The sequence below is a fragment of the Conger conger genome, chromosome 11 (assembly GCF_963514075.1).
Source record: "Conger conger chromosome 11, fConCon1.1, whole genome shotgun sequence".
NCBI classification, from domain to species: Eukaryota; Metazoa; Chordata; class Actinopteri; order Anguilliformes; family Congridae; genus Conger; species Conger conger.
In genome coordinates, this window is record NC_083770.1 from 27,532,953 (window position 1) to 27,545,214 (window position 12,262).

The 12,262-nt window shown below is 43.7% G+C and overlaps 2 protein-coding genes across 10 annotated transcripts in view; both read right to left on the bottom strand.

Moving 5' to 3' along the window:
- Positions 1-615: 615 nt before the first annotated feature.
- On the bottom strand, positions 616-6,181 carry nfu1 (NFU1 iron-sulfur cluster scaffold homolog (S. cerevisiae)). Its single transcript, XM_061260865.1, has 8 exons — positions 6,084-6,181; positions 5,076-5,179; positions 4,796-4,931; positions 3,844-3,910; positions 3,563-3,677; positions 3,378-3,441; positions 3,119-3,293; positions 616-1,966 (listed from the first exon to the last, which is right to left on the bottom strand). The coding sequence occupies exons 1-8, from the start codon at positions 6,140-6,142 to the stop codon at positions 1,922-1,924; spliced, it is 765 nt and encodes a 254-aa protein (XP_061116849.1). The 5' UTR covers positions 6,143-6,181; the 3' UTR covers positions 616-1,921.
- Positions 6,182-7,704: 1,523 nt separating this feature from the next.
- Positions 7,705-12,262, bottom strand: part of LOC133141209 (AP2-associated protein kinase 1-like) — a 46,859-nt gene continuing 42,301 nt past the window's right edge. For all 9 annotated transcript variants that reach the window (XM_061261672.1, XM_061261674.1, XM_061261669.1 and 6 more), the window contains one exon: positions 7,705-11,119. In XM_061261672.1, the coding sequence (XP_061117656.1) occupies positions 10,233-11,119 (887 nt within the window). In that variant the 3' untranslated portion in view covers positions 7,705-10,232. The remainder of the gene's footprint in view (positions 11,120-12,262) is intronic.

The window sequence follows — 12,262 nt, forward strand, 5'->3', positions numbered from 1 at the left end:
TTTCTATTGGACAACCGCCACGGCACACCCCCCAAACCTTCTTCAATTGGTGAGAAGGCTGTCAATCTCGTTACTACCTGTCGACGAAGTGGATACAGACGTGGCAGCAGGATGCAAAGATCCGTCGTGCAGCATGATGGAGGGGGGAGTGAAATGGGGAAATAAAGAGCACCTCACCAGCTCAACATGGCTTTTCTCCAGCCGAAATTACCACATCATTACATTTCCACAATGTTTCGAGATTACAAGAGCAAAGAACGCCTTGCGCATGTATCCCACCGTGAGTAAATAAAACCCATTAAAATCTTAATAGTTTTAAGACTATATGAAATATGCATTACATGAAAAGGGCAATCTTGTGATTTCAATAATGTTAGGACTTGCAATAGGCCAACAGAATAAACTGCAGAGAAATCTGTTGTCTTCACATTGATTCAGAGGTTGACAGAAAGAAAGATTATTTCCCACAAGGTTTCGCCAAAATAAATCAGAAGTTGCAGTTGTGTCCCAGTTCCACTCCACACACGAGAAACCAATTTCTACTGCTCCAGCTACAGTTACTTTGTACCAGTAGCTGTGTCAGAATTAGATATATGAAGCAGTAACACCCCAAAATAGCCTTTTCAGTTTTTCTTTATTACAGAACTGTAATAAATCAGTAAAATATCATTTAAAATAAATGCATTCATACATTTGCACTCCAAACCTGAAAATATCTATACAACAGCAGTCATTCAAGTTTTTTAAGCATCATCTGCATATATGAGACCACACAGATATTGCATGTTGAAGGTACAACAAACACAGGTATAGGAATTCCGTGTTGGAAATGATGGCACAAAACGATCATTCCAAAGCAGTGAAGCCAGAGCCAAATGCCTGGGGTCTTTAATTCACTCACACGGAATACATCATGGTGTTAGCTTTTTCTAAAATGAACTTCAACAGCCCAAATCTGCCTCTTGCATCATGTACAAGCAAGATTGGGTCAGCTGGGCCTTCAAATTATCACTCTCACCTCAATTAGTTAATGTTTTATCCATATGTATACTGCTTAATAAGATCATATAAGACCAGAACAACCCTTCAATACCACACACATCTAAAAGACACATTAACCAGATAACATGTTCATTGCAGCCAAAACATAACGGGGGTTCACTGAAGCAGTACATCTGTGGTGACTGTAGTTGTAACATAATCAGGAAAACAGGAAAGCAGGGGGAGAGATACAACTAGGAAGGAACATGGGAAAGCAGTGCTATAGTTTTGTTTTCAGTGCATTCATCTCCTCTTTGATCAATTCATGGTTTGAAAAGCATTTCCAGAGACCACACACATTTAAATCTGTATACTTTACACACAAGCCCATCTCAGGCTTCAAACCCATCTCAGTTTCTGGGTTCAAGATAAATAATTAAAGATTTAATATTATTTACATAATATTGCACACATAAGTACAGGGCACATGTGTTTTAGTCATCATTTTAGATCAAAATTTCAACTGACACTGTGCATGCGTATTTCACTAAGAGGAGCAAAGATTGTTTTGTTATCTCCCAGGGACATGATATCTTCCAACAAATCAATCAAAAACATTGTTTCAATGGTTCATTTCTCGTACCATGTGCTGTCAATATTGGCAAAACAGGAAGTACAAATGATTGAAATGAAAGTAATCTACTATCCACTTATCCCAGGCCAGGCTGAGAACAGGCAACTTGTTGGGTACCAGTAGAGTGCAGGGATTGAACCTTATGTGAGGATTTCAATGACGTGATAGCCTTTATTACTGGTCAGGTCTCCCATGAAAGCACTCTGTAATACTTCACTGCCTTCAATGCAAATTTGTGCTGTAAATGTGGTAAGGGAGATGATGAAGCGGAATGTATGGGTCTGTTGACACTGCATACACCTGAACTCAGGCCTGCGCTCCCTGCTCCACAGCCTCGTCTTCATCCTTCACCTGCATTAACAGACAAACAGGGCACAGGTGGAAAGTTTGTTCACTTTTTGCTCATGCATGTCTGTTTTTTTCCACCCTAATGCTAACCAGGTCACCTGTCTTAAATTAATTCTCTACAAGGGTGATATTTCACGAAGATATAATATTGCATGCAACCATGTCATCGCCACCATGTGTTATATTTTTTATTTTGTCGTTTTTATACAAACTCTAGAGTCTGTGTTTCTGTACTTCCAAGGTAAAAATGTCACCATTATCTATAGGGTATTGATAAGACATCCAATCAGCCACCATGCGGCTGACAAAATCACAACACATGATAACATGGAAGCTGTACGACCTTGCTGCTGATTAGCTCTTATCAGCACCCAATAGACAGCAGTGGTGATGTTCTTTCCTTGTAAGTCCAGATGTTTAATTTGTTATTTAGCTGATGCTTTTATCAAAAGTGACTTAAAGTTGACCAGACTAAGCAAGGGGACAATTCCCCCAGGAGCAATGCAAGGTTAAGGGCCCTGCTCAAGGGTCCACAGCTGTACACATCTTATTGTGGCTACACCAGGGCTTGAACCACCAACCTTCCGGTCCCCAGTGATGTACCTTAGCCACTAGGCTACTACTGCCTCAGCTATGATTGAAGAAAAAAAGATGAAAAGAAAAGCAATACACCACCTGGTGACAATGAGCGTTAACTGCATGCAATAATTATCAGGCGGTTGATTGCCCAGCCCTATTCTGTACAAAGATGAGAACATAGCTGTGTATCCTCATGAAGCCTATGCAGGCCTACTTTAATTTGTGTACACCAGTGGTTCCCAACACTGTTCCTGGAGATCTACCATCCCATAGGTTTAAATTTCTACTCTAATTTAGCACACCCGATTCCACTAATTAGCAGCTCAATGAGATCTGAAGCTATTAAAAGAGGTGTGCATTGTTATGGTTTAAGTGAAAAACTACAGGACAGTAGATCTAATTGGACAAGGTTGGAGCCACTGTCTACACTATACCCTGTTCATGTTAAAAGGAAAAGAATATGATGCAAAAAAACAAGACCTCTAATGCCCAAGTCTAACGTGCAGGTGTATCATCTGTCAGTGCAGAACAAGTCTAACGTGCAGGTGTATCATCTGTCAGTGCAGAACTTCCCACCTGCTCCACACTCTCCACCTCAGGGACGTAGAACTGCAGCATGTTCTGGATGCCGGTCTTCAGGGTGATGATGGAGCTGGGGCAGCTGGTGCAGGAGCCCTGTAGCTTCAGCTTCACCACGCCGTCCTCAAAGCCCCGGTACACTACGTCACCTCCATCCTCCTGCACTGTGGGCCTGCAGGCAGACACAGGGGGGCGTGAGGGGCATCTAAGGCCAAACCTTTCTCAAAAGCTGCACAGGAACATCTGAGAGTCTAACCTGATGCGGGTGTCCAGGAGTTCTTTGATCATGGACACTACCTCATCATCATCTTCTGAGGGGGCTGAAGAGGTAGACATTGGCTTGACATCAGCATCACAAGTTGTAAAGGGGCCTTTTGTTTTCATCATGTAGGACATTTCCTATTAATGTAGCCTCATTCAAAGCCTACAGTGAGGTGTCACCTGTATCTGCCTGTGGAGCATCATCATTCACGACTGGCAGCCCTGAAGTAAAAAAGTCCATGATGGCAGCAAAGACATCAGGCTTCATCACCTTCCACTCAAGATCTACGTCTGTCTGCAGAAACACAGAAACACTGCTTTACAGCTGAAAGAGAGATGTAATTGGCTTACATTTGACAGTTATTAATGGTGATGGATTTCTGCCAATGTTAACAGCAGCCACTGGGAAGCTGGGAGGCAACCCCTTTCCCTCTGCTTAATGACCAGTTCTGTTCTATTACCTTGGTGATGGTGATAAAGTCAGGGCCCAAAAAGACGCTCTTGACACCATCAATTCTGAAGAGCTGCCTAAATGGAGAGGGTGACAGAAAGACAAACACGGTGCATGTTATTTGACCAAGTCAAAGCTCCCAGTGCTCAGCTGAAGAAGACAGTGTTTCCTCTACAGAGCCAGCAGCAGCCCAGTACTGAATTTCTGCAGCTGCTACCAGAATTTTTCAACTGATGCTGAGAGGCAAATGGGTCTTTTGGCACAAATTTACTTATTTATTTACTTATTTTTCAAACAAATGATCTTGCTAAACATGCTTTCCTCAATACTACAATCAGCAGAACATTAATCCTTTGACATATTGTTCATATTCAAGCATGAGAATTGCTTGAATGGTTGCGGGATTTACCTCAGCTTTTAACTTGTAGTATGCAATATCTTTGATTGTATTGTTCGCCACCCCAACGCATCCATACCGAGTGGATGGCTGGCTTTATAGTACACATGAACATCGGTGAATGACCGGAGGCATTTGTTTTACATTTCAAAAACTTACATTTCAAAGGGAGACTGGAGTACTTAAAGGTACAATAGGTAATTTTGGACTTCCAACAGTCAAGAGAGGAATAGCAGCAACAAACACCTTCAAACCACAACACTGTTTATTCCTCCCCTTTCTCTGTAAACGCGCTGATGTTGACACACCATTGGTTGTGGCAATTAGAACCAATTTTCAACCAATGAGCTTGAATTATTGTACAGTTATACAATGTTTTGGTACAGATTGTAGGGCCGTCAACTGTATATGTTGAAACCCGAATTTATGGGCTATAAACACAGGCAGAGGATGAGTCAACATGTCAGTGAGCCTTTTTCAATGATAGGAAGGGATTTATAATGGTCTTGTAACAATGATTGAACACAGAAATCGTACCTATTGTACCTTTAAAGGTTTAATGTACCTGGCTAAGGGAGAGCAGTATGCATCTCGGGGTGCAGCAAAGTCCATTGTTCCCACCTCCAACACCATGCGACCCGGTAAAAACTTCAGGCTGTTGGGGTTTGGAGTGTCTTGGGTTTGAATAAACATGCTCCTAACTGTAGAAAACAGACATGGCAAAATGCTAAATCCAGAACTGACATCCACTGAACATGTGCCAATACTGAACCGCATCAGTTTGGCTCCTTGTCCAGCTGGTTTGTGGATTAAGGAAGCGCATGAGTAGTTTTTTTGTTTTGTACCTGGAATGTTCATGGTTGGAGGCCATCTCTTATTGACACCTGTGACATTTGGAGTCCAGTGCAGCCCTGCACCCTGACATCTTAGCACAGATGAGTGAGTAAGCCTGCAAATAACGCCAGATGCCATTTAAACTGTTAATTGTACAATAATGCATTTGTTTACACAGATCATTTCAATTTTGTACATAGACTTTGAGGACTACTTTGAGAACTAAAGTATTACTAAATCATTTTAACGTTTAGTAACACTATTATTTAACGTGGATGACGTTGGATGCTCAAAAAATTCGCATGATCATTGTGAGTCATCATGTGTATCCAAGTCGTCAAGAGCAGCGTCCTGGCTTCAGGCTCCTAGTTTATGGAAATAACTCATCAAAAAACAATTCTAGAAATTTGCTAATTTACCAACCCAGAACTGTTGGGGTATTGTCCAGGTAGCTAATAGCTGGCATGCAAGCACAATTAAATAAAAAATAGCTGTCTATGTAAACGCAGCTGGCTACCATCTAGCTAGATGAGTTAAATGCAAGTTCCAGTAAGTTAACTTAGCTAGCAGGCGATAGCAACGTAAGTTAGGCAATATGCAAAAACTTATATCCAAAATCTAAACTGACGTCAACTTCAGTACTGCCATCATAACAGTTTTAGTCCGGACCTAGGGTCAGATTAATCAGTTATCGTTAAATTAACAGCGCTATGCAGCAAGTGATCTTATATTTGTACAATAGGGTTTTTTATTTTTATTTTATGGCTGCAGCAATACACACTGTCACTGTAGCGCACACACATAAGTCATAAGTCATAAGTGAGCCATCAAAGTAAAACTGAACATTACATGTTTTGAAAAATGACGAGCTAGCAAACTAAAATTCAGCGTTACATGTTATGAAAAATGACGAGTTAGTAAGCAAATCACTTAGATCCCCTAAGTGTGAGTGAACATAACCTATCAACGTTAACAACTATACATGCAAATGCATAAACATTAATTGCATATTCACTTACCACGCTGACTTTGAGGCACACAAATTAAATAATCGTCCCAAACGACAGTAGGACGCCATGTTTCTGTTGGTGAGCGATAGCTGCGTGAAGTTGGCAAATGTTGCTGGCCAAATTGGAGACTTCTGGTTCGCATTTATCAAAATAAAAGTTCGGTGAATAAAATTATTTATGAACTGTAATTTTGTCAATTTGAATTGTTAAATTAATACAGTTGGATATGATTGTGATGTATTTGCAGAGAATATACAATTGTGCACAAATTTCAATAAAAACTGTTTGCCACCTGTTGTTGCTGTCTGTCAGGTGTAGTATGGGCATGCATTGCCATAGACTGAGAGTTGATAGAGTTGATAGAGTTGCCACCCAACTCATTTGCATAGCTCATAACTCAAAATGCAAATGAGCTGGGTGGCAACTGACAGTCAATAGCAACGTATGGCCACCCCACACTAGAAACACAGCAACAATTGCTCGGAACAGGATTTTGCAGAAAGGATTGTAGAATATTAAAGATATGGGTCCAGCTAACAAATGTATACACCCTTTCATTTTGAAACAATTTCTAGTTTTTGAGTTATGAGCTATGCAAATGAGCTGGGTGGCAATTGACAGTCTATGGCAACGTATGGCCTCCCCACACTAGAAACACAGCAACAATTGCTCGGAACAGGATTTCACAGAAAGGACTATAGAATATTAAAGATATGGGTCCAGCTAACAAATGTATACCCCATTTCATTTGGTAACAATTTATAGTTTTTGAGTTATGGGCTATGCAAATGAGCTGGTCGTGAATTGACAGTCAATGGCATTGCATGCCCTTACCACACTGTAAATACAGCAACAATTGCTCGGAACATGATTTTAGATAATAAATGTATAATTTTATATATATTATACATAGATTTAATGTATGCCCCTTCATATTTGGCAACATTTTTTTCAAACAGTAAGCAGGTATGCAAATGAGCAGTTATTGAACCGACAGGGTCAAGCAATTTATGCTTGGCCTACAATATAGTAACTAGTCAAATAGCAAGCTAGTTGCTTGCTGACTTTTATAAGTTCTATCAGCAATGAATTTAAACAATGGTAATTATGTGAGGAAGCGCAGCAAACGCGGTAACTATGTTCTCATTATTTAACGTTACTCAGCAGCTCTTATTTTGACGAAAAATCACAGGAAGTTGAAACCGGAACTTCTGTACAGGAAGTCTAATTCACGGAGCTGCGAGCGATACTAGAGGAGTGACGTAAGATCCCTTTTGGTTTGGGGCGGAAACAAAAACGTAACGGGAGTTCAGTAGCGTAAACTCTTACCAAACGTAACGTAAAACGTCACATCGCTGTTATGGGTTTTTTGCAGTTATTGGCGAATCCTGGATAGAAGCATATTTAATTTAACCTTTCAATTTTATGCGTAAGTGATTATGTACATAAGTGATTATACGCATAGCCTGACAGAGTCAAAGTTCAAGGTTAAGTCTCACAATGTATATGTATGTCTCACCATCTCCCTTACGAATTTGGACACGACGAGAAATTTGTAATTTTGTTATGCAACTAGTAACTACAAAGAGCATATTCTAAGTCACTTAAAGAAATAGTACACTAGGCAAAATGGTTGTTTGCATTCATTTATTTATTTTACTTATTTGATGGTGTACAGCTTGTCATGACAGTTTTCAACAAGTGCTTTGGATTACTCAAGTTTTCTTAGATGAGTGCCTTCAGATCGCAGCAGAGTGGACCGACTGCAGAATTGTTTACGAACCCCATCTTCCTATTCAACAGAGCCTGATTCTACATTATCATACAGAAATAAAAGAGTAACAATATACAATGTGAATACATGTAACAAACTTAAAAACACAGCACATACAATCTGGAAACACTTTCAATGTACGCCAACATGTAATGACGAACACCCCTGTATGTTTGTTGAAACAAGGTTTCTTCGCTGATGTGTGCAAAATCAAACTGGAAAAACTATACAATTAGGAGGTGATATCAATGGTGTGCAACAGGCCTTCAGTCCAATTGCAAACTTTGTTTCAAAATGCATTCCTTGTTTTTATACCATCCCGAACAGCACAGGGTTGTACTGGGTCCAGCAAGTGGGAGCTCCCTTATAGTTCTCACAAATCAACATGTAGTGTGTTGAGAGAAATGTGGAAGCAAGCATTTGCAAAGTGCGATATGACCCTGTGAAGCAGAGGAAAGGGTTTTTTTTTTCTACATGCTTAAATTGGGAAAAACAAAGAGGCCAAACAAGGAATGTAGTGTAGGAATGCTGAGACTTCATCCAGGCCTGGCAAGACCCCAAGCAGGAATACAATGTTCCATACATTTACATAGACCTGTGCCATGTGTAGTGCTATGTTTAGCATCCTGTCACCTTAAACAACATGAGTAAGAACTGGAGTAAGAAGACACCTACGGTCACTACAACTGCAAGAAATGTGGTGTAGTGAAGGAGGAACTGCATGAATGCGTAGGAAGATGTCTTGGACGGGGATTTTGTGCGAGTGACTATGTAGGAGAATGTATTTAGAGGGGATGTCCTGCAGGATGAAAAATTGGAGGCAATGCTGAATGTAAACATAAAGAAGAAAAGGGAAACTCCACTCCTTGAAGGCAGTAGGGTCAGGGCCATTTGGTCCACCTCCTAATTCTATAATTCAAGTCATTTGGATAGGAACAGCATGCCACGTGTACCAAGTTTAATTCTGTTGCCGACTGAAGAGTAACTCTTGCAGACCGACCAGGACTGGAATTGCCCATTCTTAGATTAAATACTGCCTACTCCCACTCCTAATTCTGTCCTGTCATCCTGGGATAGTTAGTCGGAGCCGACATCCAAAAAGTGGCTAATATCACAAAATATCTGAGAAGCAGGTTGTACGTCAGGCACATTATACCGCATGATTGTTGAGTGTAGACATCTATAAGGTCATTGTAGGGATGGTACATGGCCCCCTTTTGGCTCTCAGCATCGTAGGGGTCCCAATTCACATGAGGGGGGGGCGGACTCACTGAGACAGTCTGAACTAAATATCATCATTGGTTTGCAAGAAACCTGTACTGAGACAAAACAACTCACATTGTTAAAATCTCCAACCCTGCGTAAACTACTACAGTTTGATGTGTATATGCAACACTATCCAGCATTCGGTGAACGTTAGTCAGTTATGTGTCATTTAACACTGCACTGTACGGAACAATAATTGTACTTGGTGTAAAAATGTAAGTAAACCATTAGGTAGGCATTAAAATGGTCAAAACCAAACAAACAGCTTACAGACACGTATTCATACAAGTTCAAGAGACATTCCAGGAAATATAAGCAGGGCTTTCCAAGAGCGATTGGACAGCCCATATATTAGGAAGTAACGTTTGTAAAATAACAAGAACACACAAAAAAGGAGTGGTGGTCAGCGATGTAAATGCATGCCTTAGCTCCTTAAACTTCAGTTTTTCACAGATTGTACTTTACAAAGGAGTGTCAACTCAGGGTTTTCTTCATGATTGGGCCCGAGAGGGAAATGGAAAAAGAGGCGAAATGATTCCTGGTTAAGCCTCCTCCCTGGTGTCAAACTCCACTCCTCAATGTGCATGCGGCTCTGCTCCTGGTCACTGTTAAAACTCCGTTTCACACAAAAGAACTGTGGGATTGCGCCATTTCACATGCTGCAGAGAAATGGCAGTAGAGCATGGAAAAGCCAAGCCTGAACACTTACTGGCCGGAGAGCCAGAATGAAACCGGACCAATGTAACATATTATTATCATTGTATTAGTTCAGAGTTGAGGAAATGGTGAAATGAGGTAGGCAGAATGAACAGGAGTAGGCTGTGTTTGTGTGCCGAGGACTGGAGTTTGACACCGCAGGGTTGTCATGGTGACCAGCACCTGGGCGACTGGAGCTGATATGAACTACAGGCTTTTCAGCCTTTTCCACAATTCGGATTCATGGGGTAAATTTGCTTGACCTCAGCAGTTTCATAAACTGATTTTTCTGTGTGATTGTAGATTGAGGTGGGACACGCAGACCTGCAGTACTTCCCCAGACACGGGTGACAGCGTGCGGATTTGCTCAGTGTGGCGCGTGCTGCGGCTGATGGGAAAAGCTCTCTCCTCCCTCTGGGCCCTCAAGGCTTCTCCTGCGGGCCCTTCAGGTGGAAGGGAGCAGAAACAAAGGGATCCACAGCAGTCACTTCTGAAGTCCAGGAGTGGAGGGGCCCGACAGGGACCGAGCCCACCGCGGCCTGCCTGCTGACGTTGGAGACCACGCGGTGGGCTGCCACTGGCTGCTGGGGGATGGGGGCCTCAAAGTGCCGGGAGTACTTAGCCAGGGCCTGCGGGCGGAAAGGTTTGGGGGCCACCTGCCCCAGGAAGGCTTGGTCAGGAGCGGCCGGGTGAACGGTGGCAGGGACGGGGTGCGGCATCCCGGGCTGGGGGGCTTGGGGAAGGCCTCCTACGGGCTCCTTCTTCCCAAACGGGGCCTGGAGGAAGACATCGGGCTGCGGCTGAGCAGGGGCAGGGAAACGCGGAAAGGGGGCGTTGGCAAACACGTCTTCTGCCGCCTCCCTCCCGATCCGGAAGGGGGCTTTGGAGAAGACGTCGGCGACGAGATCGGCCTCCCTGCCAGGCTGGTGGAGCTCTGAGGAAGTGGAGGAGGAGAGAGAAGGGGCCAGCTGCATTTGGGAGGGTTGCTGGTTGGAGAAGGGGAGCCGGTATGGCTGAGGTGGGAGCTGGGCCTGATGGGAAGGCTGCTGCTGCTGCTCGTCCTGATTCGCTCGTTGCCTCTGTTGTTCCTCCTCCTCCTCAGAATCTTGCAGCAGGGGTCTTGAGCCACTGGAGTCGAGGGCGTCCCGTTCCCCGTCGCTGGTCCCTGCGCCTCGTTCCTCTTCATCCTCCTTTTCCTCTTCCTCACTGGAATGCACACACCCGGGATCCTTGCTAGCACCTGCCCCCGGTAACTGGGGCTCTCCCCCCTCCCACAGCACGCTGTAGCCGTTGGTCTCCCCCTGCAAATCTGCAAGAAAGAGGAGAAAGCAAGTCAGAAGGCATCCCCTGAATGGACACCACAGTGGAGAAACAAACCCACACACCCCACACAGCCAGCAGCACATACCACTCATTGACCTCATTGGCCCTGATGCAGTCGGTTTTCACAGATGGCTACCGAGCATCGTGCCTTAAACACAAAAAGCTCTACTCAACAGATGAACAGAAAAATCATTTGAATAGCTGAACCCATCCCCAGAAGCAACTGTGCACAAACTGGGAGACACAGTGCAACCACCGTACAAATCAGGAAAAGCACAACTGCACAGATGATCACAGGCAAAAGACCACATACGAGTAACCTTGTTTCCACAAATCGAAACAGCCGAGTTCATATCTTTCCCTGAAAACATCCATCTAGCCCTTACCAGTATTCTATACCTGCCACCCTCCCTTACATGCCATTCTTCATCACGTTCACAGGCATAAGGTAATGAAGCAGGCCTGCCTGTGTCCGAAACACACGGTACATCGGTGTGAATGCGTTGCGTTTGAATTTCTCAGAGGGACAAGCACGATTGAGGAGCGCAGACCATGTGGAAACAAGGAAGACTGAGAGGGCCACTGAGCAGGTCCCGGCAGAGTCTGAGACAGAGACCGACAGACAGGGAGAAGGGCAGAGACAGAGGTAGCCTTACCTGGGGAGTGCAGATAGCAGAGGTTAGCCAGTAGCTCCAGGCGGAGGGGGTTAGTAGCGGCCCGCTAGGACAGGGCCGACTGTCAGCCAGAGAGTGAAAACCCAGGGAGAACCAGTGAGTTTAAGGGACCTCTGGGAGTGTGGAGGTGAGTGAGCTCTAGAGCACAGCAGTCTGTAGGTACGTGGATGAGTCAGGGGTGAGCTGTGGAGGTGTGTGAAAGGTCTCTGGATCAGTAGCGGTAAGTGGCAGAGCTCAAGTGGCTGGTCAATCAATACGCTTTGGAGACATGAGGGTAAGAAAGTTGTGGAGCCGTTGGTCGTGTAGTGTGAGAGCTACGGGGCTCAGATTGAGCCCTGTACAATAGGTAAGGGAGCGAGCATGAACTGTGGCTGTTGGTTTTGTGAGATTGGGAGCAAGTGAGCAATCGATTACTGATTGTATTTGGCCCAGTAAATGTTCTGGGGGTCTGTCTA

What these genes read in the sequence shown, in the direction of transcription:
- nfu1 (XM_061260865.1), bottom strand. Translation starts at nt 6,142, where the DNA reads ATGGCGTCCTACTGTCGTTTGGGACGATTATTTAATTTGTGTGCCTCA. An exon ending in CTCCTGGACACCCGCATCAG is followed by an intron (nt 3,294 to 3,377) that starts GTTAGACTCTCA and finishes GTCTGCCTGCAG; the next exon opens with GCCCACAGTGCAGGAGGATG. An exon ending in AGGTGGAGAGTGTGGAGCAG is followed by an intron (nt 1,967 to 3,118) that starts GTGGGAAGTTCT and finishes CTGTTAATGCAG; the next exon opens with GTGAAGGATGAAGACGAGGC.